This window comes from Filicampus tigris, chromosome 3 (assembly GCF_054856515.1).
Source record: "Filicampus tigris isolate MCC_2025a chromosome 3, RoL_Ftig_1.0, whole genome shotgun sequence".
In the NCBI taxonomy this organism is placed as follows: Eukaryota; Metazoa; Chordata; class Actinopteri; order Syngnathiformes; family Syngnathidae; genus Filicampus; species Filicampus tigris.
The window spans coordinates 4,133,799-4,157,977 of record NC_141219.1 but is presented as its reverse complement, the minus strand read 5'-3'; the positions used below and the strand labels follow the sequence as shown (position 1 = coordinate 4,157,977).

The 24,179-nt window shown below is 41.3% G+C and overlaps 4 protein-coding genes across 6 annotated transcripts; 3 read left to right on the top strand and 1 right to left on the bottom strand.

Annotated features, from left to right (window-relative positions):
* Positions 1-1,350: 1,350 nt before the first annotated feature.
* Positions 1,351-4,412, bottom strand: sdr42e1 (short chain dehydrogenase/reductase family 42E, member 1). Of its 2 annotated transcripts, XM_086026107.1 has the most exons (3): positions 4,251-4,412; positions 3,824-3,894; positions 1,352-2,660 (listed from the first exon to the last, which is right to left on the bottom strand). In XM_086026107.1, the coding sequence occupies exons 2-3, from the start codon at positions 3,886-3,888 to the stop codon at positions 1,562-1,564; spliced, it is 1,164 nt and encodes a 387-aa protein (XP_085882233.1). In that variant the 5' UTR covers positions 3,889-3,894; positions 4,251-4,412; the 3' UTR covers positions 1,352-1,561. The 2 variants fall into 2 exon arrangements, with proteins under 2 accessions (XP_085882235.1, XP_085882233.1); XM_086026109.1 differs by lacking the exon at positions 4,251-4,412 and having other exon boundaries at positions 1,351-2,660.
* Positions 4,061-7,016, top strand: LOC147149607 (arylamine N-acetyltransferase, pineal gland isozyme NAT-10-like). 2 transcript variants are annotated; one of them, XM_086026111.1, is made up of 2 exons: positions 4,061-4,308; positions 5,575-7,016. In XM_086026111.1, the coding sequence occupies exon 2, from the start codon at positions 5,580-5,582 to the stop codon at positions 6,450-6,452; it is 873 nt and encodes a 290-aa protein (XP_085882237.1). In that variant the 5' UTR covers positions 4,061-4,308; positions 5,575-5,579; the 3' UTR covers positions 6,453-7,016. The 2 variants fall into 2 exon arrangements, with proteins under 2 accessions (XP_085882237.1, XP_085882236.1); XM_086026110.1 differs by lacking the exon at positions 4,061-4,308 and adding an exon at positions 4,522-4,760.
* Positions 7,017-7,963: 947 nt separating this feature from the next.
* cnep1r1 (CTD nuclear envelope phosphatase 1 regulatory subunit 1) lies at positions 7,964-10,799 on the top strand. The gene is made up of 6 exons (XM_086025623.1): positions 7,964-8,110; positions 8,410-8,481; positions 8,558-8,631; positions 9,204-9,313; positions 10,390-10,444; positions 10,526-10,799. The coding sequence occupies exons 1-6, from the start codon at positions 7,981-7,983 to the stop codon at positions 10,565-10,567; spliced, it is 483 nt and encodes a 160-aa protein (XP_085881749.1). The 5' UTR covers positions 7,964-7,980; the 3' UTR covers positions 10,568-10,799.
* Positions 10,800-11,545: 746 nt separating this feature from the next.
* On the top strand, positions 11,546-23,718 carry heatr3 (HEAT repeat containing 3). Its single transcript, XM_086026106.1, has 16 exons — positions 11,546-11,834; positions 12,950-13,122; positions 14,146-14,233; positions 14,794-14,894; positions 15,851-15,960; positions 16,058-16,198; positions 17,750-18,030; positions 19,041-19,131; positions 19,269-19,411; positions 20,258-20,340; positions 20,413-20,549; positions 21,675-21,763; positions 21,845-21,988; positions 22,285-22,461; positions 22,648-22,771; positions 22,859-23,718. Exons 1-15 carry the CDS (start codon positions 11,688-11,690, stop codon positions 22,759-22,761), a joined length of 2,019 nt encoding a protein of 672 aa, XP_085882232.1. The 5' UTR covers positions 11,546-11,687; the 3' UTR covers positions 22,762-22,771; positions 22,859-23,718.
* Positions 23,719-24,179: the final 461 nt, after the last annotated feature.

The following is a 24,179-nucleotide window of genomic DNA, read 5'->3' as shown; positions in this document are numbered from 1 at the left end:
TAAATTCTCAACAACATAACCGTTTTGCCTGGCAATTTACAATGAAATACATCTAAACTAAAAGGGAGAAGTTTCATCATGCAACAAGCCAAAAATAAACACAGTGCCAACACAACAAAAAAGGACTTCATCAGGGGGAAAGAGTGGAAGATCTTGGCCAAGTGAATCACCGGACCTTAACCAAATGGAGGATGCATTTTACATTCTCAGAATTTCTGAAGGGGAGACTGAAGAGAGAAACTCACAGAAACAAGAACTGAAAGAGGCTGCAGTAAAGAATGCAACAGTGTGAAGTCAATGGGTCGCAGTTATTGCGAGCAGCGCCTATGCCACCAGATATGAAATTTTATTCACTTTTAAGTTAATTGAATACTGGCTGTTCCAATGTTTTAGCTCACTTGGTAAGTAGGTGGCTTCAAATAAAAGGTGCTATGTTTTGAGTTGATTAACACATCTCTCATCAATTACTTTTCTCTATTTGTGGCAGAGCTCGGCCCTACACTGTAGATTAAATTAAATGAAAAGTCATTTTTTTTATAAAACCTTCATTGGCTGTAACTTTGAACTAATATTCCCAACAGTCACAGTGGTACATAGACACGTTTTAAACACTGTATGATTGAACTGATAAGATGAAAGTAATAGTACTCAGACATGGCAGCCGCCACACCACTGTCAGGACGGTGTTTACAGAGCAATACTGCCACCTAGTGTTGGTTTAGGAATAATGCTGGAAAGTAATCCGCTGTTCAGCGTTGCCAAACCGTAGCGCAGTTTTTAAAATGGAGTACCTAATAAATTGGCGGCTACGCAAGCACAAAAGGGCAATTCATGAGGAATATTTGCCCCATTCACTCTATTTGTTCTGGAAGGAGTGTTGTGTGAATGGAAACAAAGAGTACAGGTAAATAGCTAACAAATATGGAGGGTTAAATGAAGAATCAGCATGTAAGAATGAGAGTTTTATTGAAAGGTTTATATTTTGAACAACAAAAGATTCATTGGCACATTTAGGACAAGCCATTTTACAGTCTTCGATTAACATAACAGGCATGAGTTCTTTTGGAATGTGGGAGGAAGCTGGTGTGCCTGTAGAATAGCCATGCAAGCGCAGGGAACTGGCCAACTTCCAACTATTTTAAATCGTGAAAAATGTACAATATGTGTCCTTTAAAGTTCGATTATACACTTAAAGAGTTAAGCAGCAAAATCCACCCGTTTTTAGCTAGTTCAGGGGGCGCCCATTTTGTCACTTGTCGACTGAAAACGGCAGCGCAACTACTCAGGGCTCCGGTAACGACCAATTACGGCTCAAGCTTCAGGAAAACAGGTCAGCCGCGATTGGTCGTTACCGGAGCCCTTAGCAACTCTGATGTCATTTTCAGTCGACAAAAGTGACAAAATGGCCGCCCCCGGAAATGGCTAAAAACTGGTGGATTTTGCTGCTTAATCATATTTCATATTAATCATATCGCTTTGTTTCAACTACAAGGCTGCATGTATCATTATTCTTGAAAAAAAAAAAAAAAACGTTTCGGTTGACTTCCTTCTTTAAACGGCATCAGCTGCCGACAACCGGTAGAAAAGAGAGCAACGCAGCCATAAAAGCAGCAACAAGCAGAAGGTTCACCACCAGCCGACTGGCGCCGGAGCTTTGTCGTTTCCTCCCGTGCCCCCTGCCGCGGAACCACCGGACCACCTCATCCAGGTCATACTCCTTGGGTCGGAACCCCAGCTGTGCCTCGGCCTTGGCCGTGCTGAAGTAGTGCGTCACGCCCGTCTTGTAGACCTCGGTGCGCGTCAGCAGTGGCTGGAAATCGTAGAGCGGTGCCACCAGGCGGTGGACGTTTTCAATGAGGAAGGCGGCGAAGTAAACCAAGGCGACGGGGAGGCGCAGCGTCGGGAACGGGTACCCCAAACCTTCCACCAGGGGTCTGAAGAACTCAAAGTTGTTGACGGGGCGGCTGTCGGAAATGAAGTAGGCCTGGCCGGCGGCGCGGTGTTGCTTCTGGGCGGTCAGTGCGGCAGCGGCGAGCACGTGCGCCGACACCAGATTGTCCACATGGACGAATTCCACCAAACTGCTTGCTTTCCCATAGACGAACCGGAAGATCCCATTCTCGATGTAGCCCACGACCCTGGGGAGGTGCCGTTGCTCCCCGGGCCCGTAAATTCCGGCCGGGCGCAGGGCGCACGTCCTCAGCACCCCGGAAGCGCCCTTCAGCGCCGTCCCATTAGCTTTGAGGATAGCCATCTCCGCTATGGACTTGGTCCGGGAATAGTGGTCCGGGTGGAGATGGAGCGGCAGGTACGGGAGGTTCTCGTCTCCGTTTCGTATCTCCTGACCTCCGAAGACCACGTTGAAAGTGCTGGTGTAGACGAGCCGCGGGACGCCACACTGAATGCAAGCGTCCGCGACGTTCCGGGTGCCGCCCACGTTCACCTCCTCGATTCGAAGCCGCTTCAGCTGCTCCCGGCCGGACATGCCGTAGGACGCCACGTGGAACACGCAGTCCACGCCCGAAACGGCACTCACCACTTGAGCATAGCTGCGGATATCTCCTTGGACAAACGTAATTCCCTCCAGCACGTCACCTTTCGGAGGGATGATGTCAAACAGGATGACTTTGGCTCCATTTTTATGCAGGTGGGCTGCCAGGCTGTGGGGAGGGCAATGCATTGAAAAATAGGAAAAACATATACATCTATCATACTTAAATTTTATGAAATTGCTGAACATCAAGAAGGCATGCAATTTCCTGGCAAATACCTTTTTTTTTTTTTTTTTTTTAATATGTCAATGTCATGGCAATAAACGTCATTTTTCAACCCCACCAAAAAAAAAGGTAAAATGTGTAAAACGTGTAAAATAATTTTTGTTTACAGAAAAAATAATTCATTCTCATTTTGAATCGTATTATTTGCAATTCATTTTATTACAACTCGTAATAAATAGCAAATTCATAAAATACTTTTTTTTTTTAATGCAAGTAAAAAACTACTACTAAGTAGTACTACTAGTAAAACTACTTGTGTTACCTACATGTTATTGTTTACAATGGAATGACTTACCAATTAATTTGGTAAATGAAGATAAAAAATAGTAAGTAATTGTAACATAGTAATTGCCCAGTTTTAGGACAAATGCCTAAACCATCTAGACATCTTATTTTGGGATGTGATGCTATTTGTGTTGAATTGGAGTTTAAAAAAATAGAAACGTATTGAAGATCAAGCATGGCTTTTAAATTGATTTTTGTAGTACAGGAAGACATTTTCATCATTACTATTCATTTACGTAAAGTTCGTATGTTGATATGATGGCAATACAGGTCATTTCATTTCTCAACAAAAAAATAACTTAAAATTTAAAATATTAAGTAATTTTAAGTATAAAATTATATAAAATATATATAAAGTATAACAAAATTCTGTCATATACGGAGGTCGACCGCCCCCCCAAAATAGTACGCAAGATATTTTTATTTTACTACACAAATAATTCAAATGTTATCTTGTATTAATAATCAACTTAATTAAAGTTAATTAAATATTGATTTGAAAATACATTTGGAGAAATGTTAATGTGAAACTGCTTCCACAACTTTAATTTCAAATCAAATTTAAACCTCTACATGTAAATAATGCAAAATCGTTGAATTGATTTGAGTTAACGATTTCATTGAAGCTATAAAATGATGTGGTGCTGCCATCTCGTGATGAGTACTGGTACCCAATTTGCCCCCCCCCCCCCCCCAAAATCTTGTCCAGTTGATTGTTTATACTGTATTAGCAAAAACAAAATGTTTAAACGACGTCTTACCGATAGCCGAAGTATCCACATCCTCCTGTTATCAAGCATGTTTCCGTGCGTGCAATTTCCATCATGAGAGTCTGAAACGTTGTTTTTGAGAACATTAAACAAGAAATTGAAAACACATTGCGGAGGGGGGGGGGGGTTGGATCTAAGCAGCCTTTTGGATTTGTAAACCAGTCAATAGCACGAGCTAGCACAGTCATGCTAATTTTACGTAGACGCTACTGAGCATAGCAAGCAGCATAGCTGTGGCACGTCTCCACGCGAGCAACAACGTGGTCGAAGTTACACCGTGTAACATTCACTGTAAAACGAATAAAATTCGCATTCTCCCTCTAAATCAGCACCGACCATATGGGGAGCATAGATCAAAACGATTAGAAATTAAGTTGGGAAAACACCAGTTTAGTCAAACGTAAACGGCAAACCTTACCACTAGTTTGCGGTTGGTCCGCTTGAGGCAATGGCTACGTTACGTCTTCCGCTGTGACGTAAGTTACGAAAAAAAAAGTGACGATACCGTAAACCCGCTTCGGTCCAGCTTTACTTTATATTTATTTATAAACAACACACGTACATATCTTGCCAAACAATAATATGGCACAAGACCTGTAACAAATACGATAAAGTACTGTTGGTCTATCTATTTTATTTTGGTAGTGTCGTGTATGCTTATACGCTGAAGGAGACTACAGGAAGTGTTCTGGAAAAATAAATATAATGTTATTCCGGTCAAAGTTAACATGTTGTTTATTCCTCCGTGAAATGTACGAGTTATCTCGGTATTCCTACCCTTAAATGACACAACCAACAAATACAAAGATTGAAAAATAGACAGAAAGAAAGTCAAATTCATTGAGATTTTGAAAAGCAAAGCGGATGTGAGTACATAGAGCAGCGTATTAACTTTTTGGGTTGGACGCATCACTTTTGCAACTAAAAGGTAGGGTGAACCTATTATTTTTCAAACTATAACGCGTAAATATACCTACTTAGCTGACGTGTGCATTACATAAATAAATACACATAACGCCTTTGTTGTGTAAATTTCCAGTGTGACCGCGCCCACTACAAACCAAAATGTTATTTTTAATTTGTGTAAAAGAATCCCACGCACGTACAGTGGCACAAACTTTAAAGTGCAAAGTCGACATCGGTAATACGCCCTTTTTCAAAATAAACAAATACATATTGTTCCTGCGTAGTAACAACGTTTAGAAAGTCAATTTAACGAAAATGCTGACATGGCAAACAGCAAATCAGAGTGCTCAATTGTCACTGACGGCCATCAACATTTTGCTTACTGCGATCGTTAGCTCATTCATTGAAATCATATCTAAAAAACACAATGACACAAAAAATATATTAATTCTTCAGAAATATGAATGTTGCTTTTTACTCAGGTTTGTTCCTGAGTGTTTTGGACAAGATTGGTTTGTGTGTTCATTTTATTTCAGAAACCATGACTGTGGGTGGTAAACGGGCTGTCACTTGCGTAGCTCTTTTCTACCTTCGGTACTCAAAGCGCTTCACACTGCAATGACTTCTCGGCCAAGTTATTTGCTTGCTCTGGTGTGGAAGCTGGTTTTCATTGAGAGTGATTGTGAGAAACAAATATTCTGTCCTAAAGACGGACCCTTTTAGAGTTTGCGTGGAAATCACTTGTACATTTCTTTCTTTTCATGTTCCTGTTCAGTTTTCATACATGAATTGTGGCAGCAAATACAAATAAAAAAAGCAAGTTCTTTCTTTTGCAGGCAAGATGAACCTTGAGGAATACTTCCAAAGAATCGGGTTCCAGGGCCCGCATGACAAAGCGGACCTCGCCACGCTGAAGTTGATCCACAAGCGGCACATCATGTCCGTCCCCTTCGAAGACCTCGATATGCACTGCGGCGGGAGGATTTCCATGGACTTGCAAATCATCTTCGACAAGATAGTTCGTCAGGGCCGTGGCGGCTGGTGCATGGAGAACAACTTCCTGCTGTCATGGGTGCTGAGGGAAATGGGCTACGACGTCACCGTGTTGGCCGCTAGGGTGTTCAACCGCACCATCGGTGACTTTTCCCCCTTAGAAGGTCACCTCATTAACAGGGTGGTGATTGACGGGAAGCCCTACATCGAAGACGTCAGCTTCGGGGTGTCGTCGCAAATGTGGGAGCCGCTGGAGCTCGTCTCCGGGAAGGAGCAAGTCCAGGAGCCCGGCAAGTTCCGTCTGATTGATAACGGAGACTTCTGGATTCTGGAGAAGACGGACAGGAAACCGGAGATTGTCAATCCGGAGTTTGCCGATTCCAATCTGGTGAACAGGCAGTTGATCAGGAGCTTGTACTGCTTCACCCTGACGCCCCGCGACGCCGCATCTTTCATAGACGCTACTAACATCCTCCAGACAGATTCTGCCTCGCTGTTCGTCAACAAGTCCATCTGCTCCCTGCAAACGCCAACAGGCTTCAGGGCCCTGATTGGGTGGACCTACAGCGAAGTCACCTTCCAGGTCGAACGGGGCGTAGACATCTATGATATGAGGGATGTGCCCGGTGAGGAGATGGAGAGCCTTCTTAGAGAGAAGTTCAACATCCGTTTGCCAAACAAACTGCAGCCTGTGAACAACCAATATAAGTATTCACTCTAAAGCAGGGGTTCTCAAACTGATACAAGCAACACATAATAGAATTGTTTGATTCGTTTTTATCTTAAATATATATTCATATTGGTTGGTTTGGTTTTAGATGTGGTTTTTGAACTATCATCAAGCAAATTTAGCAAACCAGTCAAAGAGGAAATACGTACTTCATTAAAACTAATCTTGAAAACCTTTTGCAAAACTGGCTTGATTTTCATCTGCAGTGAGTGAGTGTATTACCGGTAATAATTTTAGCATTATGTAGCATCATTCCTGAAGGATTAAGTCTTGATTGTTTAAATTTGTCGAAAAAAAAAAAAAAAAAACCAGATCACAGACATGACACAATACTAAAAAGTAAAAACACAAAACCTTTTTAATGGCAGAAAGTTGCCATTTGAAATTACTTCAGTCTGTGATCTTTTTTTTCCCTACAAATTTAAACGATTGAATAAACATCCTCCAAGACTGGTGATTCCAATATTTTTACCAAGGGTACTATGAACAACACGGATGTGGAATTGCATATTTTTGATTGGAAAATATATTTTTGAATAAAATTGATTGATTGTTTGTTTCCTGTGATTACTTTAAAATATTATTAAGGTTTGGTATCTGCAAGGGACCTCTTTAAATATATACTATTCTTGTCAAAGATGAAGAATTAATACAAGTACTAACACGGAATAAGAGTTAATCCACCCGTTTTTAGCCGTCTCCGGGGGCGGCCATTTTGTCACTTCTGTCGACTGAAAATGACATCAAAGTTGCTCATGTAATGACCAATCACAGCTCATCTGTTTTCTGAAACTGAGCCGTGATTGGTCGTTACCTGAGCACTGAGCATTTGTGATGTCATCTTCAGTTGACAGAACTGATCAAATGGCCGCCCCCCCTGAGATGAGCAAAAACTGCTTTACTCATATTCCACAAACACAATATTAATCAGAATGCCGTGTTTCAACTGGTGGGCCTGCTGGGAACATAAGGGTTGATTTCCACTTTAATAATCTTGGTCATGTAAAATAGGTGTAGGATCCACATAACTAGTTTGACTTCTTCCTCCCCTTTTCGGACTAGCAGCACATCTTGTTTTCATTTGGAATATTTATGTTGTGTTTTGTACATTTTTTCATGACTGTATCTTAGAAATAAACTTCAACTCCAAAATGAAAACACTTGCAACGAGCATGGAGGAGGCGCTCGCAGCACTGAACTAACCGTGTGGCAGACGGCTGACGTGAGTGACTCCGGGCCCCTGACGTCACTCATTGCACCATGTCACTTTAAGGCATACGTCATTAAATGTACTATTGTGTGCGTGTGTGTTACACGTTCGGTTTAATCACACATAAACCAAGTTTATTTCTGTACATTCTGTTTTATTATGTTTTTATATTCACATTATACAATAACAGCGGCATCTAGTCTCATGGTCTGGGACTACAAAAACTTGATGATTGGGCCAGAAGGACAAAAAGGCGGGGCTTTTTTTTCACTAAATCCGCCTATCGGGCGAGAGTTTTTCAATCAACAGATGCCGATTGGCCCTTTTGGCCTGTCTTTCATGCAAAGGAGAGCGAACGGCGCAACCCACAGCCGGCTGCCGAAGAACCCACCACGTGACCACGGACTAATCAACATGAACTCACTAGAGCAGGCCGAAGGTAAGACGTCATAAAAGCTCTTTTATTCAACGGTCAGCGGTTTTAGACAGCGACCTATTCGGTTACCACTCTTAAATGTCGATATCTGACGAAGGCATTAGAATGAACGCGGCGCTGAAGTTAAGCCGACGGGTTTCCTTACGGCGTTAGCATGTAGCATTGTGGCTGACATGTTAGCTCGTTCAACCCAGATGTGCACACAATCCACTGTATGTATTTACAGCATGACACATGTATGCTCTTGACTCAGAATTAAAATGATTGTTAATCTCAATTACTGTCAATCATTCGTCCATCAGACCTGAAAGCCTTTGAAAGAAGACTGACAGAATATGTCTCTTGCTTACAACCTGCAACAGGCAGGTGGAGAAGTAAGTCGGGCAAAATATACATGCATCACTTAATTCTTTCTAATAATAATGACTTTATCTATTTTTTTCTCCTCAGTGATTTTGATCGTGGTGTCAGTCTGCACAGCTACCGGTGCTTGGAACTGGTTGATAGACCCCGATACTCAGAAGGTTTGCATAAAGTTCTCTCAAAGGGGCATATTATGGGGGGGGGGGGGGGGAAATACTAAAAGATTTTATTTGCTTGCATACAAAAATAACAACACCCCCACTATAATTTTCTTTGCTAGTGACTTGAGCTAGGCTAGGTGAAGATTAGCCATTTTCAAACAATGGTTGGCACTAACTTTTAGCATCTAAAAGTAGAATCTAGTCACTAATTGACAAATGTAATTTGTTGACTTGGTGATGAAGTGCCGCCTGCACCAGGGAAAATATAATCAAATCTTAATATGATGCCACCACCTCTTTGGGCAGTTTGGCTCATTCCTCTTTGCAGCACCTCAGTGAATATGTTATGTTACTACGTGGGGACCATTTTGAATTCTGGCAACAAAAAAAAAATCATAACATGTCTTCTTTAAGAAATTTAAAATGGATGCTGTATGTTGACTGTATTGACACGTAGTCCATTTTGTCCTTGTGCAAAGGTTGAAACAGGGAAACAGCTGTATTAAAATGGCAGGAAATTTGAGAGAACTGTGTCCGTAACTTGTTGTGGCTGTGCTGCTCTCGTCCCGCAGGTGTCTTTCTTTTCATCGCTATGGAATCATCCCTTTTTCACCATCAGCTGCATCACGCTCATCGCACTCTTCTTTGCCGGGATACACAAGCGAGTGGTGGCACCGTCGATGTATCCTGTTTGTCTTTTCACACGCACAGTGGCAACCGCCAAAATTGAGCACAATTTCAAAAGTCATTTCAAAGCTGTATTTCGCCCACGGGAAATAATGTTAAGTGAATTAATTTGTTCCAGGGTCACACTGTCACCATCGTCAAAACTTTAAATAAATTGAAATAAAGAGGAAGTTAAAAAGCAGGGCATTGTGTTTAGGAAACGTGTTTATTCGGAAGATGCCTTCATTTGTACCTGTTATCATGTAGTATTTTGGATGCATTTTGCATCATTTTGTATACTGTATGGTCACCCCAGTAAACAATAATAGTCCATTTGAAAAGTAGAAAAAAAAAATACATGTAACACTGAAACTAAATAATATTTTTTTGAGGAACTTGATAAATAATAAATATCAAAGGAAACAAATAAACGTCTAAGAAATATAACAAATGTTTTGCAACTAAATGTAATCGTAAAATCCACTAACCGATTATTTGGTTATTAATCATTAATTGATTATTTTGGAATTTAAAAAAGTTCAAATCAAAATAAAAGTGCTAAGTATAATATTAACAAATGATACATTATTACAATACAATGAGAAAATGTGGTATTTAAAAAAAACAAACTAAAAAATGAACAAAATACAAGCAAAAATGTAAATATTTTTAACAGCTAACTCAATGTCAATAAAAGTCATTATTGTTCTTTTTTTCCCATGCTGCCTTTACTGTACTTTTTATTCTTCATTCGTGTGTTTTTTAAACCTAATTTTATATATTAAGCCCTTTTAAGGTGATTTGGAGTCAAAGGGTCCTCAAATAAATATATTATTCAACAACTGTCCAGGCAATGTTTTGTCCCTTTTTAATGCATATTAATACACATACAAAACCGTGAACTTAACCTAAACCAAGAAAGTAAAACTGCTCACCCTTTGAATAAGCAACATGATGTTGATATTTTACAGTTGATATTCAAATAATTGTATTGCTTGTACATACTGAACTGAGTAGGCAGGACCTTACCCTTCTAGTTCATTTCTTGTTCTACGATTATCACATTCGTCCTTGACCATTTTCCCCCCTCAGTATAGCTGCCAGATGTCGGACAGTCTTAGCGGAATACAACATGTCCTGTGATGATGTGAGTCCGTATGCATCAACCTGCACGTTTTTGGGTGATTTTATGGGTCTAAATGTGTTTGTTGTTTGTGGCTCTTCGCAGACGGGAAAGCTTATACTCAAACCGCGGCCGAACATCCAGTAAGTGTACAATTGTGGTTGATCCGAAGACATCGGGGAGGACATTAATGTCACCATGGACATTTTGTCAAGAAGACAAAGAGAGAAGGAACACGGCCATTTTGTAGCTGTGCTAATATTGAAGCTGCTCAATTCCTCTTAACAGTACTTCTATGTGTTTATGTCAATTGTGTATTTTATCCAAATGTTTCTATTTTTTAAAATTATTTACTTAATAAATATACCAGATATGAAAATGTCTTGTGTATTACTTTTAATTCATTATTAGTATTGTCCCTGCAGGACACGAACATAAAATATATTATGGTATGAAAGGTTGGGAGAAAAGGAGGGATGAAAGAAAAGCAGGACAAGAGGAGGAAGTATGGATTAATTGAAATGATACAATACACCGATCACAGGTATGAAAGGAACGAAACAAAAACTGGGGGGGGGGGGAAGGAAACACGGATCCATGACAGAAGGTAAGAGAGGGAGGAAGGATGGAGGATGATGCAATTGTGGATTGCTTGAAGGAAGGATACAAGATGTATGAAAGGAAGGAAGGAAATAAGGAAAGTATTATTTTAATTGTATTTGTAATAATAAATAATAAAACTGCGTACTTAATGAATCAATTATACATAAAAACTTTTTTTTAAAATTATTATTAATGGTTATGTAAATGTAGTGCAATAAAATAAAGAAAAACGTACGTGTATACCTACATTTGTCTCACCATGTATATTATTTTTATCATAATTATTTTAAAGACATTTCTATTAATCTGTTTTTAATTTAGCTAGCTACATTAACTAGATAAAAAACTAGATTAAAAAAATAAACCTGCGTACTTAATGAATCTATAATACATAAAAACGTAATGACTTTTTTATTATTAATCAATAGTTATGGTTAACACATTTATTACGTTTTTATTACTATCGATCCATCTCAGTTTATGTTGACAACGATTTCGACACAATTGTCTGCTTTACGTCACAGCAGCAACACAGGCACTTTACGGCAGTTTTTCTTCCACATGGCCATTTACTAGATCGCCGTCGGTTTTGGGGTTTAATTGCTGAAGCTTCCGACTAACTACACACGAATTTCCATTATTTTCACTTTAAAACAGGTTCAGAATGGGTAAAAGTAAAACGACAAAGTTTAAACGTCCTCAGTTCAATGCTGTCGGACTACCTATGACCGCCGTGAAGGAAGCGGCTGCAGAGGAAGAGGAACTCGGGGACGACGGCGACGACTGCCCGGCGGCGGAACTGCTGGAGAAAGTAGGAGAGAGTAGCAACTACTTTTGGTATAAAACGACTTAGTTTTACACGTTAACAACTTAATGACAAGGCTCCCCTGTAAGTAAGACGGATAATTGTGGTCTGTTACTAGTAAATTTGGAGAAATCCACACATTTCGCCAGTCATCTTACTGTTGTTAAACGTGATTTTTAGCTGTCAGTCCGTGTGCATAATCACAATGTGACTAGAGTCCAACAGTGGTAAACTGTGACCTCACCGGTGTTGTTGTGGATGAATAGACAACACATAAACTCCATATTTTCATTTGTAACGACTTGCCCCCCGTTTACATTTTCCAGCAATGACAAAATCCCACGATGCATTTTTTCCCCTGGCTTAAACTGCATATAGGGCTGGTACTATTATTCTAATAATCGACTCTAATGAACATCATTTAATTTCCACCCCTGTTTTGAAAAACAGGACATTATTTCAGTGTCAGTGCAGAAAATGCACTAAAATAAATTCACTATGATTCAGTTGCCGGTTTACTCCGTAGTATGGGGGGGAAAATGGGCAAAAATGTTGTTTTCGTTGTGTAGTCAGTCTGCTTTCATGGGGAACTTTGGAGAATTTTAAATTAAAACAGGTATCTCAACAATTAATCCATTTTCAGAAATAAAATATTGACTAAGTTGATAATTGATTAGTTGTCAGTTATTCGGTTAATCATTGCACCTCTGCATACAGTGTAACGTTACTCCTTCTGTCTCAACTGAATACCTCCATCATGTCCCTCACCTTTGCTGGTCCACTCCATTTCATGCTGCTTACTTGAAGCACACTTTTTAAAGTATTCCTTATTGTAAAATTGACACATAAAACAAAAGACACAATAACAATAAGCACTCAAATGTTCAAGCGAACCATAAAATAACGAACGCCTGTTAGCTTAATGCTTATGTGAAATGCCACAGACGGGCTAACGTAAATAAGTGCTTGTAACGTAATCATAAACCTTAAAACAACTGCTACTTCACCCATTTCGTGTAAAGCTCTGTCTGATAACGTTTTTCATGATGTCTGAGGTTTCTGCCTTCAAATTGTATATGGCGGAAAAATCATGTTAGAATAATGAGTGTTTCCACCCCTAGTTGGAGAGTCCCAGCGCGGATGTGAGGGAGTGTGCGTGCGCCGGCATTTCTCGGGTAGTCCAGCAGAGTCAGAGCATCCCGGGCTTTCTGCAGAGGGACGCAGTGAGGCGGCTGGGCCCCATGTTGCTGGACGGCAGCCTGGCCGTCAGGGAGACCGCCGCCGGAGCCCTCAGGTACGGATAAAATGCTCCTCGTGGAGGCAGCGTGGAATACACGACACCAGGGATGGGCAACTGGCCATATGCGGCCCTCGACCACATTCCAAGGGGTCCCTTGATTAAGTTGAAAAAACCCCTCCAAAAACAACATTTTTTACCCTAAAATGTTTTGATTCAAGTTTTTTGTTGTTTTTTTTCTTTCCTTCCTTGCGCTCAAAAGGCGCCATCATAGACATAGCTAGATAGCAAACTAGCAAACTGCATGTCACATTCGCACTGAATAACCTCTGATGCAATCAAAGGCGCTCAGGTTTGTATCGTGGGGGAGAGGCGACTCATGGTGGACTCCATAGTGCATCACGTGATGCTGTTTTAGCCACGCCCAAAAACTCTGGAAAACCGAAATGGTGAAAAAAGGATTAACACCATACCCCCATAATTGAGTACTACATAGTTCCAAGTCTTTGTATGTTTTCAGCAAAAAACAAAAAAAAAATTCTTGAAATACGCTTAATGCATTTAGAAACAAATCACGGAATTCACTTTCTTGAATTCCTTTACTGACTCCACTCTCTTTGTTTGTATTTTTCTGGGTAAACCTACAGAGGGCGCCGTGTAACAACAAAAGCATCTCTACTTTCATTCATGTGCCTTCGGATCGCTTCCTGCCAGCAACTCACCTCTTTGCTCTCCACCAATATCAAACATTTCACAGACCAATAGGAAATATTACTTAAAATGGTAGACACTTGCAAAAATCAATTCGCCATCAAATGTGACAGAACCCGAGCTTTCATCAGCAAGCACAGTTTGCTTTTTATTTGGCTTTTTTTCCTGGCACTTATCCCAAAAGGTGCAACCTCAATAAATATGTATTGATTTTACGTTTATAGTTGTTGCAGTGCTCGCAGTGTTTATAAAGGTTTTATGATGGCCAACAGTTTGACTCTAGAATGGACTTTTTAGTTTCCGTAATTTCCTGTGGTCAAAATAGAAAGCGAACATGTTGTATGTGCGCGTTTATGTGTCTGCTGACAGGAATCTGAGCGCGTGCGGCGGCCCGGAGGTGTGCGAGGACATGGTGAAGCGCGACGTCATGACTCCTCTGACAGCGCTGCTCAGAGAGGTGAGCGCTTTTCGCCGCCGGCCGCATCACTTTTTTTTTTTTTTTTTTTTCTTCTCGCTCAGCAGCTGTCGAAGCGCCGGGCTGACAGCGGCGAACTGCGTCATCGACTTTGATTGCTGGGCTCTGAACTTGAACTTTGAAATTATGCAGAGTAGGGCAATTAATGGACATTCAATTACAATTACGATTATTACACTCCACGATTACACAAATTGGCATAATGTAAAAAACGATTACTAGAATTCATTTATATGCAATGCTCTGTTTTTTTTTTTACACAAGGAAATCATACTTGAATTAATACATTTTCACTTAAAAAATATATATATAATTTTGTCAAATTTGTCTTTATATTTTTTAAGTTTAAACATTTTCTTGTTTTGGACCAAAAAATAAGTGATCGTCTGAAAAATTGCGATTTCAATTATTACCATAATAATCATGATTAATATTTTTTTCATAATCGAGCAGCCCTAATGCAGAGGCATACTTTTGATGTTTTTTTTTTTTTTTTTTTTTTCCCCCAATACGTTCAACACAGCTGTGTGTTTCTTTGACAGTGCTGCGCGGGTTTCGACGTTGCCGCGGTGCCGACCAAAGAGCCGAAGACCCGTGCTGAGAACATCGCCAACGAGGCAGTGAACCTACTGTGGAATCTCTGGTAAGGCGGTTTGTGTTTTGGGAGGCGACGATGCAGCAGTTGCACAGCACCACAAATGCTTGTTATTATTCTACGGTGATCATCCAGCGGATTATTTTAACGTCATTTTGCCCCAAAAGCTATGATGGTGTGCCAGACATAATCAGCCACCGCCACCATTCAAATGTATTCAACTTCTGTTGGTATTCATTTCTTTGTATGATTTACTTATTATTCTTAAATCCATCTGGACTTTTTGCAAGTGATTTTCTTGAGTTTTCTGATTGGCATAAGTGGACTTGCAGTGTAAAATGTGCATTTTGTGTGTGTGTGTGTGTGTGTATACTTGCAGGTTCTGATTATCTGAAATATGTTTGACTTAGTTGTGTTCACTATCAGTCCGGGTTTGTGCGGTTATGGAAAAACCTGGAAAAGATGTGGAGATTGAAAATGTATTTTCCAAGTCTTTGATAAGTTTAAGATAAGATCAAAAGTTTTCCATCAAATTCTGGACAATTCAACGCCTTTTGTGAATTCTTCTGTTCAGTTCCTTGTTAGAGAAGATCAAATTGTGCAAAAACGAAAAAAAACCCACAGAAGCAGTAAATAGTTGAACATGCGCATTCAAGTTTAGTGAAGGTCAAATTAAGTTTACAAAGTTGCAGTGCGTTTTAGATTCACCTTGAAGTTATACTTGAAAACAGAATACCCATAACTTTTATGTTATCAGCGTGATTTTGTATTTTCGTTTTTACCGCACAGTAGCAGAAAGTGTTTTTAAAAACGTTTAACCATAGTCACTATTTTCAAACCGATTCCATTGACGAGGGTAACTATTGTCACGCACACACACACCAAAAAAAAAAGACTTAGTTTGACTGAAGAACAACATCCCTAACATGATCCATTTTTTTTTGTCCCGTCAGGCCTTTTATAACTTTTTTTTTTTTCAAGATTCTTTGTTGTGTCCTTTCCAGCGAGAGCAGCAACCAGGCACTGTCCCTGTTCAACAAATCGTGTCTTCTGGACGTAGTGGTCCAATGTCTGGAGAGACACCCCCACAACGTGGAGCTAGCCACTTCTGCCGGTGAGCCGTCCTTGACATTGACATGAAACTCAAAGTTTGGGCTAGAAATCCCCAAACCTTCCGGCTTCAGCTAACTCATTATTTTGCCGTTCAACAGCGCACTGTTTGCACACGGTGTCGGAGGACAACCCCGAGCTGCTGTGTAGCATCAACGGCGACGTGCACGGAGCCCTCGAGGGCGTACTGCTGTCAAACCAGCCTGGCATGGCGCACACTCTCCTCAGGACAGTGGCTGCAGGTGCTTCTAAAAGGTTAAACCAACCCAAACTTATTTTTTCAAGAATATGTTCTATGCAAGCCCACTAGTTGAGGTAACCACCAATCACGGCTGACCTGTTTTTCTGAAGCTGAGCCGGGATTGGTCGTTATCTGAGCCCTGAGCAGTTGTGATGTCATTTTCAGTCGACAGAAATCACAAAATGGCCGCCCCCCTGAGATGGCTAAAAAGGAGTGAATTAACTCTTACTCCACAAACGCAATATTTATTCGAATGCCTTGCTTCAACTATAGTGGGATTGCATAGATTATATTCTTGAAAAAAAAAATGCGTTTGGGTTGTTTTCCTCTAATCACTTCTTCATGCCCCCATTTAGCACTAAAAATGGACAGAATTTAAATGAGTATGATTGCTTTTTTGTGGAAGAGTGTTGAATGGGTGTAGAATGATGACGTGCAATAGGAAAATGGCTGGGTCGACTTCATCCCACTTTTGGGTTTGGCGCCTTTAATCCCGGCCCAGGCCGTGTAAAATGGACTTCTGATACTACCTCCAAGGCTGAAAATTAAATGAGTCGACAAAGTTGCATTTTTTAGTTTCTCCCTTGGATGTACAGACACACCTTGAAAATGTTTTGGTTAAAAATAAATATCCCACTTGTTTTCTATAGCTGGGTGACTTTTTTGTCATTCTGATTGAAATCATTTCTAATGAAGATCTCTGGTCACCCGTTTCCAAGTGACGTGATCTTTTTGCCGATCGGCAGTTGACATGCCCCACCCTGATAATCAGATCAGCCGTGTGACACACGGAGATCGATGCAAACATCAAAACGGGGAAAATATGCGAAATAACGCTCGCGTTTAAAGTAGAAATGGACATAGCAATGCTTTGTTGACACGGAGGTTGTTGCGGCTTCTTCTTCTTCTAGTACTATTTGTATTTGTTCAATCTGCGCGTGTCAAAGTAATTTGGTCTGATCACAAGTGTGATGCATAAACATGCAATTCCTAATCAGATCAATATTTTAAGTGTCCATGAAAAATTTTGTAAAGGTAGCCACTGATTTAAAAAAAAAAAAGTGCTTACCGGTACTTTTTTTCTAGCACATTAGGATTTTGAGATTTTTAAATCTGACCTGTAGAAGCTTGTGCAATATGAATGTTACCGTGCATTGTAATTTATAGCTGTGACATTTAAGAAAAAATATTCAACAGATGGTGTGAAAGATGCTACCGCCCAAGGCAGAAAATTGCACGGTTGATCTACGGAGGGACAAAGTCAACGTCCCCCCCTTGAGAAACTGCATCCTGTATAAAGGGGAATGCCATTCTGGCGTGTCTAGCGTGTGAAATTTCACGCTTTGCACACTCCTGCGTGTTTAAAAAAAAAAAAAAGTGAAGTATATTATACATCACAACAGACACGAGTGCTGTCTCTGAGCTGCTGTGTTGCTGAGTGAATGTGCACACAATTACTGTAGTATCCATCTTGGCTGTGGTCTGTGTAAAATGCAGATCGATTTTGCAGGGTCGTTGTGTGAAACGGAGCTAATGTGGTGTTTTGGCGCAGGAACGCTGTGGAACATGGAGGGAAGCCTTCCCGCTGCCCGCCAGGCTCAGAGCCTCACAGCTGTGCTCGCCACCTTGTCCCAGTGTCTGGATTTGGATGCGGGCGAGCTCATCCCACAGCTTCACAGAGCGGAGGAGGCCCGCTTCCAGGACGCTCCCGCCGCATCGGTTATGGAGGCGCGCGCTACCGGGGAGCCCGCCGTGGAGGAGTTTGATGAGGAGGGAGCAGCACAGCGTGTGAAAAATGGAGATTCCGGAGATGACTTTTCAGATCTCTTGCCTGTAAGTTGAGCGTCAGCATTTTATTCGATGACAAGAAGTCTGATGATTTTAAACCATCTGCCCCCGGTATTGCCTTTTGACACAACATCCTCCGAAACAGCTCATTAAATGATGGTGTGACGTCTGAACATTGAAAATTGTTTACAATGCAGAAGAACGGGGCAAGTGTGTAACGTTTTCTTCGCCAACTTGTTCTATGCACCCCCACGAGTCTAAACATTTATTCTTGCGAACGTCGCATGACCAAACCCAGAAAACAGGTGAGTAGGGCTGCTCGGTTATGACCAAAAATATTCATCACGATTATTTTGGTAATAATTGAAATCACGATTATTCAAACGCGAATTTATTTTTTTGGTACAAAACAAGAAAATGTTCAAACATAAAAAAATATATATACAGACAAATATATTTCTTTGAATCACAATAATTCTGTAAGTTCCTTTTGGACCAACACTTTTGCTAAAAGTAGTTATTATAAAATAAGAAAGGTGCAAATGTATAATGCATATTAATAATCATTTTTTTTAGGATTATGCCAAAATTTTTTAATCGTGGAGTGTAATGATCGTAATTGTAATCGGATTTCGATTCATTGCACAGCCCTACAGGTGAGCCCCGAAGTGCTCTGGCAGCCTTTTGCCTCATCACATACAGCAATGCGATACATCGCAATATCTCATTTTTTTGTCCTGCCCCTATTAGACACTGGTACCAGACTGACAGACTAGACCAAGTGTCATGTTCAGGCGGGTAGACACGGTCTGGGCTACCCAGTTGGCGGGTACCACGACCTTGACTAGACAGAAGTGTCCCCCTCAGCCACCTCCATCTTGATGACACTGAAATGGATGTTTGGCGTGCTACAGCCACACAAAACATCCATCTGCAATCCCCCATTCAGGCTTTGTGTATTCAAACACACACACACACACACGGACGCTGCGATTGAACTAGCCCAACAATCTTGGCCAGTGTGTTGACTCACAAGGCGATTTGTTTGCGTCCAGAGGGAGCTGGAGGAGCTGAGGGAGGCGGCGGCCTTGCTGACGGCCCAGCAGACGTCCCTGGAAATCCTCGTCAACATGTGCTGCTCCGACGGTGAGGCTTACGCTGACATGATTACCTCTGACATGACCGCCGTGTTTTGTTTTTTTTTTGTTTTGTTTTTTTGTATCTGGCGAAAGATGCAATAACGACGCGTTTCTTAAAGAGACTTGTGGGGTGCGTCTATTCAGATCCCTCCGACGACGAGTGGGAGGAGTCGTCGAGCGGCGACGAAAGTGAAGCGGCGGCCGACGGGTTGTCCGGCCTCATGTCGCCGCTGTGTTTATCGGCGGAGGTGCACGGCGCTCTCATCAACCACAACATCCCAGAAAAGGCAAATTTTAGAAATATGCAGTACAGTGAAATCTCACTATTTGCCATGTGTTTGCAATCTTTACGTTGGGGTCATTGATGACTAAATTATCCATACGTGTGAATGTGTGTGTGAATACTCGTGTGTGTGGCTACAATTGGCTGTTGACCTGTTCAGAGTGTACGGTAGTTCAAGGCATATTGATGATTTGCTGTTTACAGTCACACGTGTATTTTTTTTTTTTTTTTTTTTTAAACCTATTGTCAATAATTTGCTAAAAATTCACATTTTGGGACTTTTGTGTACTATGTAACACTAAGATTCCACAAGATGGCGCCAAAGACCTCTATAATTGTAAAATAGCAATTGGAAGGCTGTGCTAAAATGTATTTCAATTGCAATATCTCCATCAATTCTCATCTGAAATCAGATCGTCTGTATCAGGGCTGTCAAACTCGTTTTTGCCGCGGGCCACATCATAGTTTTGGTGTCCCTCGGAGGGCCTTTGCGACGGCAAACCCATACAAATGTATGATCGCCTTTATTTACACACATACGCAACAAATTGAATTACTAGTTTTGAAATCGTAAGCCATTAAATTGTTTGTTCAATTATTTTCCAATTTATTTTAAATGAGGGATTGGTAACAAATGCTCGCAATATCTCATGTGTAGTGTAAAAAGTGAAGACAATTTGAAAGAAACATGTCACGTCAACACACATGATTTGCCTCCGCGGGCCACATAAAATGAAGTCGCAGGCGGGATCCGGCCCCCGGGCCTTGAGTTTGACACCTGTGATCTATATGCTCTTTATTTTCAAGGTTAATGCTGAATAAGTATAATCATTTGCTGTCTTGACTGAAGGTGCTCAAAAAGACGCAGTTCCCCAAGCAGGAAGCCTTGGACGTGTGCCGCCAGACTCCCTACTGGAGAAGCCTGGAGAAAAAGTGAGCTCACTGCCCACGGGAGGTTTGAAAGCCATTTTCTATTTCAGCGACGCTGGTCTTTTTCTTGGGCAGAATGCAGCGCGTCCAGTCCCGCGCCCTGATGTGCCTCCACAGCATCCTGTCCGGCATGGACGCCGAGTCTCTGGGCGGGGCGGAAGCCCTGCAGCAGGCGGCGCAGCACTTGTCCGAACTGGTCTTTGGAAAGCCAGGTACCGCTGTTACCTCGATTGAGCTGGATCATAGACAGATTGACATGGAGTGCATACGGTGGTTTACGGGTGCCCAACCTTTTTTGACTCAAGATCTAGTAGTAGCAGCCAAGCTGATAATGACATCACATTTGCTCGGGTAATAACCAACCACGGCTCACCTGAGTTCTGAAGCCGGGCCGTGATTGGTCGTTACCTGAGCCCTGAGCATCTGTGATGTCATTTGAAGTCGACAGCAAGTGACAAAATGGCCACCCCCATGAGAATGCTAAAAGCAGGTGGATTTTACTATTTAATTCGTATTCCACAAACACAATATTAATCAGAATATCATGTATAGGCTAGTGAGGCTGCATAGAACATACTATTATAAAGAATATTTTTGACATTGGAAAGTGGAAAAATATCTGATTGCTAGCTGGAAGCTACTGCTGACTGCTGTTTACTTCCTGTCATGCAGGTCGCGCGCTACGTAGGTTAAAAGTGACCTACTTTCAACCCAAACACATTTTTTTCAAGAATATGTTTTATGCAGGTTCACGAGTTGAAATAAGGTATTTTGATAAATATTGCGTTTGTGGAATAAGAGTTAATCCACCTGGTTTTAGCCATCTCTGGGGGCGGCCATTTTGTCACTTCTGTCGACTGAAAATGACATCATAGTTGCTCAGGTCTCAGGTAACATCCAATGACAGCTCATCAGTTTTCTGAAGCTCAGCCATGATTGGTCGTTATCTGAGCCCTGAGCATCTGTGATGTCATTTTCAGTCGACAGAAGTGACAAAATGGCTGCCCCCGGAGATAGCTAAAAACGGGTGGAGATTAAAGTCCTATTCCACAAACGCAATATTTATCAGAATGCCTTTTTTTTAACTAGTGGGCTTGCATTTGTGTTGACTTCCCCTTGAAAAAAAAAAAGAAAAGACGAAATCGGGTGGGTTTGAGACTGATGCTATGCACACGCTGCCGTGTACCACGAACACAAAATATAAATTAAAAATAACACACACACACACACCACAAAACTTTTTCCCAATCCATTCATCTTGGTGTCAATCAAAAGTATAGAAAAAAAGTAGAATGACATTGCATCCCTAATGTTTTGCCTTTTTACCACTCTCATAGAGATCCCTAAAGATGAGGAGTTCCTGGAGGCGGTCATCAGTGCGATGCGGTCTCTTTTGCAGATGGCCGCCTTGAAAAACATCCCCCTGGTAACAAGAATGTTATATTTGAGGGGGGGGGGGGGGAGTGTATTGCGATATCACCTTCAGTTTTTGTTTGGTTTCTGTTAGTCCATAAGCCTGCAGCAGCTACTGTGCCTCAGCGAAGCCGCCGCCCGCTGTGATGTCATCAGCGTGAGGGTCAACGCAGTCGCCATCCTGGGCATCACCGGCAGCACCCTCGCCAAAGAGAAGGGCTCAGCTCAAACCCTTCAGGTCACTCTCGTTCACACTGCCTGAAAAAGTCTGAATGTATCTGGCACTTTTTTTTTTTTTTTTTTTTTTAAACAAGTGGTTGTTCTTGTATCAGTGGCACAGTGAAAGTTGTCATTTTCTGGCTCTTTTTCCTTGTTGCTGTTGTGTGGAAGCACCGAACAGGGGGGCGATGCAATTCCCCATCTTACATAAATTGATAAATCCTGTGTGACGGCTATTTTGCGGGATCTCGGTGTGGAAAAGAAGGCTTGTATTTTTGCCTTTGCCTCTATTTTGAAGAAACATTTCATCCGCAGATGATTGGGAGCGGCTTGCTCCAAGTAGCAACCAATGATGCCGACCTGGTGGTTAACGGCGAGGCCCTGGACGCCCTTTTCGACGTGTTTGCGGACGGCGAGGAGGCGGAGACGGCGGCCAAGAGCATCCAGTTACTTCCCGCTTTGAAGACGCTTCAGCCTGTCTTTAAGGCCAAGGTAGCGTCTTTTTCCTTCTTTTGGAATTCAGACCATCACATCACCATCAGCAAGTCTTGCGCATGCAGTCTTGGACTGTATTTTGAACACACAATATGGTGTATGAACGTCATCATTACATCTGAGACGTGGAATGAGACGAGGTTGTCGCTACATTTGGTGCCTTTTTTTGGGGGGGGGCATCAGATCCGGAAGGCGGGAAGAGACAAGTACAGCCCGCAGCAGCTGTGCGTGCTCGACAACATCAGAGTCAACCTGAGGAGATTCATCGGCTACCTTGAGACTCTGGCCAAGAAGTGACCCCAATATGGTGGTGAAAACCATCCAGTATTTATTATTTTTAACCTAGTCTATGTTGGTTTGCCCTGACTCCTGTTTTTTGTTTTTCTTTTTTTAGATTTCTTTGCTGCGCAGCTGCAGGTTGAAGTTGAAGGCAAGAGAGCACTGTGGTGCCCATCGTCGACTGATTTCGTAGAGCAGGTTTTCCGGGACTCCCTGTGCAGGACCCCTAAATGGCTTCCTTTGATTATTTATTGTCAGAGTGGGAAACAGTATCATAGACAGTATAATAGACTTGGACAATTAATGTAACAAAAAAATTACAAGGGAGAATCACCCCCCCCCCCCCCTACCGCCATCATATTTCCTTGTGTACCCCTAAATGTCACTTGTCGGGTGATTTGTAGATTAGATGTTGCATAATGTTTAAAAGCAAAGCTCCATCTTAACCTGGTTGGTTAAAATGAAGTCCCAGTGCATTATGTCCTGATTGGTCCAGCTTCTCTATTATACGGTCTATTTTTATAATAATAACAAAACTGGATTTTTTTAGGTTTCGATATCGCTGACAACATTTTACTCTAGTTGTCAAAAGCCGACAGGTTCTCAAGTCACAGCTATTCAAAATGATTCTTTTTGCATGTGTTTTGGGGATATGAATCGTTTTGTTTAGCAAATGCGTTGCCTTAAAGGAAAAAGGGGTTGGACAACCCCGCAGACTGACGTTTTTTGTGAAAAGTTCAGTAAAAACACAAATATTTTGGCCTCGCATAGAGCGCCTGTGTATTTTCTGCTAATACAGCAGGTGTAAGTGGTCAAATCTGCCTTTTTTGGTGTGCAAAAATAATATAAATTTAGCATACGACAAGTTTCTCATGGGGATACTAGTGAGATTGTGTAATCACAATGTCCTATTAGCCTCCGATTGTTTATATCTTGTGACTGCCTTTTTAAATAAAAGCAGATTTGTAAAATGTATTTTGGTTGACATCTTTCATTGAAACAGCATATGTAAACATGTAACGGCATTCATGTGATCAGTTGAACACAAAAACACAAATGACAATTTTGTCAAGCAGATGTCAATACACGCTCTACACAGCACTTAGTATTTAATTACAATGATACCGTAAAACGCCAATAGGTGGAAGGAATTATTCTATTGGTTGAACTGCAACACAATGTTTTTGTCGTACATACAATTTAATATTTGTCTTACAGGTTTTTTGAATACTTTGTCACCCAAAGTAAAATGTTCACTGGTTTCTTGAAAAACTAAAGGGCAATGGGTATCACAAGGTGCAAAAGATTTCCCCTTAAAACTTCACGAGTTGAATTTACATGCTCCACATAGACATTGTCTCAGGATTGTTTTAACAAGCCAATTTTAGTGATTCATTGCCTCATAAGTTTTTTGTTTTTATACAACTAAATTTGTA

Coding starts and splice junctions, on each gene's coding strand:
- sdr42e1 (XM_086026107.1), bottom strand. CDS start 3,888: ATGATGGAAATTGCACGCACGGAAACATGCTTGATAACAGGAGGATGT. Junction 2,661..3,823: donor TGTGGATACTTCGGCTATCG/GTAAGACGTCGT, acceptor CCCTCCCCACAG/CCTGGCAGCCCACCTGCATA.
- cnep1r1 (XM_086025623.1), top strand. CDS start 7,981: ATGCCGATTGGCCCTTTTGGCCTGTCTTTCATGCAAAGGAGAGCGAAC. Junction 8,111..8,409: donor CTCACTAGAGCAGGCCGAAG/GTAAGACGTCAT, acceptor TTCGTCCATCAG/ACCTGAAAGCCTTTGAAAGA. Junction 8,632..9,203: donor TAGACCCCGATACTCAGAAG/GTTTGCATAAAG, acceptor CTCGTCCCGCAG/GTGTCTTTCTTTTCATCGCT.
- heatr3 (XM_086026106.1), top strand. CDS start 11,688: ATGGGTAAAAGTAAAACGACAAAGTTTAAACGTCCTCAGTTCAATGCT. Junction 13,123..14,145: donor ACCGCCGCCGGAGCCCTCAG/GTACGGATAAAA, acceptor GTCTGCTGACAG/GAATCTGAGCGCGTGCGGCG. Junction 14,895..15,850: donor AACCTACTGTGGAATCTCTG/GTAAGGCGGTTT, acceptor TGTCCTTTCCAG/CGAGAGCAGCAACCAGGCAC.
- LOC147149607 (XM_086026111.1), top strand. CDS start 5,580: ATGAACCTTGAGGAATACTTCCAAAGAATCGGGTTCCAGGGCCCGCAT.